The sequence below is a fragment of the Nanorana parkeri genome, unplaced genomic scaffold (assembly GCF_000935625.1).
Source record: "Nanorana parkeri isolate BGI_ZX_2015 unplaced genomic scaffold, ASM93562v1 scaffold2018, whole genome shotgun sequence".
Classification (NCBI taxonomy): domain Eukaryota; kingdom Metazoa; phylum Chordata; class Amphibia; order Anura; family Dicroglossidae; genus Nanorana; species Nanorana parkeri.
In genome coordinates, this window is record NW_017308286.1 from 104,066 (window position 1) to 107,284 (window position 3,219).

The 3,219-nt window shown below is 41.7% G+C and overlaps 1 protein-coding gene across 1 annotated transcript; it reads right to left on the minus strand.

Annotated features, from left to right (window-relative positions):
• Positions 1 to 787: 787 nt before the first annotated feature.
• Positions 788 to 1,699, minus strand: LOC108800411 (olfactory receptor 1-like). Its single transcript, XM_018572394.1, has one exon. It carries the CDS (start codon positions 1,697 to 1,699, stop codon positions 788 to 790), a length of 912 nt encoding a protein of 303 aa, XP_018427896.1.
• Positions 1,700 to 3,219: the final 1,520 nt, after the last annotated feature.

A 3,219-nucleotide genomic window follows, 5' to 3' on the forward strand; every position in this document is an offset into this window, starting at 1 on the left:
CACTGCCTTAGGGTATATCTGCTTGGGAACTACAAATCCCATCAGCTAATGAATCATAGCCTATACTGCCTTCTATCTCCTGATCCTGCTGTACGGCTGTCCATCTCGGCACCCGTACACTTTGCCACACCATACGCCGGGGTATATGATGTGTTCCGGTTCCCTACCGCACTAGGTGTACTGGGGGACCGTCCACTGAATCACCCCTTCATACCCTCAAGTAGAACTAGTTCCGCAGCTGAGATCCTAAAATTCTTAAATACTAGTAAGGCCCTGACATAGGCCCTGACAACATGTGACTTGACTCCTGACAAGTGTGACTGTGGTTTGGTAGATTATTAATGGGATCAGCTATATTTTGCTGGATTCCTGACTGCCAATTAAAGGGGGAGAATGAAAGAACCTGGTGTATGCCCTTTAAATGGACACCGTATAAATGGCACTGAAGGTGTGCTGCATTTGCCCATTGACACATCCTCTTGAAGGACTCAAGCTTACTCAAGAAGTCCACTTAGAAGGTCGCTTGGAGGTTGGTGCCCTGAAAGGAAATTCAGAGAAGAAAAACAGCTCTGGAAAATTGCAGAGAATGATCTTAGGACAGCTCGACTTTTTCAATGCTTTAAATTTGCCACAAACTCATGTAGCACGCACTTCTTTAAGTTGATTCCAGACCTTGCCAACACCAGATGTTATATACATGACAAACTAAAAAATCCTGGCCAGTGTGATTACAGCACAAATATAGAACTTCCTCTATTTAAAATGTACAATGTTTTCTAGATCAAAACTATTTAAACATCTTTATCACTGCCTGCTTCACCTCTGTATTCCTTAAGCTATAAATCAGAGGATTTAACATGGGAGTCACTGCGGTGTACATAACAGAGAAGATCAAGTCCTTCTTCTCAAAGTCCCCTGATGGAGGCACCACATACATACATGTACCGGCTCCATAGAATGTAACAAGGATGGTCAGATGAGATGAGCAGGTGGAGAAGGCTTTCCATCTTCCATTCATGGTTTGAATTTTGGTGATAATCAGAATGATTTTCACATAGGATGATAGACTGAGCATAAACGGGAAGAGCCCAAGCACAACAATCTCAAAGTAAATTATGATACGAAACCTATTGTGGGAACACGCGATTCTGTCAAAGGCTTTTATGTCACAGAAGAAGTGCTGGATTTTGTTAGAATTGCATACATTCATCTGATATATGGACAATGTGAAAAATAAGGCATTGACAGACGCCAACATCCAAGTACTTAGTATTAGAAGAACATATTTGGTCTTATTCATAATCAGTTGGTAGTGTAAAGGCTTACAGACAGCCACGTACCGATCGTATGCCATACAGGACAACAAAATGTCCTCTGTAGCGGCTGCAAACAAATAGAAGAACAATTGTGTGAAGCATCCAATGAATGATATTAGATTATTCCCAGACAACAAAATATCCATCAGTTTGGGGAGAGTGGAGGATGTGAGAAGGACATCTACTGAAGACAGATTGCTAAGGAAGATGTACAATGGAACATGTAAGTGGACATCAGTGACCACACAGGTAATTAGGAGGATGTTCCCCAATAGCCCAACCAGATAGACCAAGGCAAAGACAGAGAAAAATACATGATGAAGTTTAGGTGAATCTGAAAATGCAACAATCTGAAAGTCCTTGATGAGTGTTTGGTTATCCATCTGACCAGGTGAGGTGAAGCTGACGTTCTTCTAAACTGTTCCACATCAGTCAGTACCAGAACTTGTATAAATTATCAGTTCCTTACTGAAGGGATGAGCTGCCAGTCTTCATCAGCTCACCAATGATCTTTCTAATACTGCCGAGTATGAATTTATCTTCATCTTTTTTACCAACAAGGTTCACCTAGGAACAGATCTTGAGGCACCTAAACCCATTAACATGAAACAACAGGCTCATGGTTATTTCTTCATAACTTCATCCTAAAAAAGGTTACTTAGTGATTAAAATCATCAAGATTGAAAAGCAACTCTTCACTTCTGTAACTGGAAATAAAACAGATTTTGATTTTGAACTAACTCAGTTATGAGAATGTTTGTGCCACCTTTTCAACATCTCTAATTAAAATAAAGAAAGAATCCCACCAATAAAGAATAACCTACATCAATTGTAGAACAATATAGTGTCGGGTTGTTAGCTGCACACCTACATCAATGAATGGATACAGGTTAGTCATTGTTTTAAATGGAGCTCTTCACGTTGATGTGTTTTGCTCATTTTTTTATACATGATGGTTGATTGTTGTATGTAACAAAGGTGGAAGACCTGCATTGAAAGGTGTGAACCCAAAACGTTTTCATTTACTCTTGGCGCTAATGGCTGCCATCTGAACAATCCACTCGCTGTTGAATAATCAAAGTTTTTCACAGATTTTCACACAAACATGAGGGGCTGCTCATTAAAGGCTCTGGAGCTTCCACCACAAAAGCCAAAAGGGAAAAGAGAGCCACCTCCGTGTGTAAAATTGTTTATTAAAATAGATAAAACAAGGGATATATGTACTCACAAGCAAACGTTTTCATCACGCTTTAACAACAAGCAAGTGACCACAATGTCTGTTAACCCAACATGGTATCGCCCCGACTATGTACCACAGCTGCCTCCGGTCACATCACTGTCCACCGGCCGCAGTCAGCTAAGATTGATGCATTTCAGGGGCACACCTCCTTCATCAGTATCATCATAGTCGGGCAGAAACTATGTTGGGTTAACAGACAGTGTAGTCTCTTGCTTGTTGTTAAAGCGTGATGAAAACGTTTGCTTGTGAGTACATATATCCCTTGTTTTATCTATTTCAATAAACAATTCCACACACGGAGGTAGTGCTCTGTTCCCTTTTGGCTTTTATAGTGCGGGAGCTTAGAGAACTAAGCGCATGGCCGAAGACCTGGTGTAGGAGGGAAGGCTTTGGGTTTCTAGAGCACTGGGCCGACTTTTCATTGGGGTACAACCTATATGCTAAAGATGGTCTGTGTCACAGTTCAGCTGCAGACTTGCAGCTGAGCTGTTACTTGTAGTTCTTCAAGTATATACTGTACATACCTCTTACCCCTGGTTCTGCAGGCATGTAGGGCTGTGCTGGTGCTTGTAGTCCTCCAGACGTGTGCTCTGAACCTGACTCACTCTTGCACCTGTCTGCAAGCTTTAGGCGTTGGCCGACCTCTCCTGCTGTTTCTTATGC

Coding starts and splice junctions, on each gene's coding strand:
- LOC108800411 (XM_018572394.1), bottom strand. CDS start 1,699: ATGGATAACCAAACACTCATCAAGGACTTTCAGATTGTTGCATTTTCA.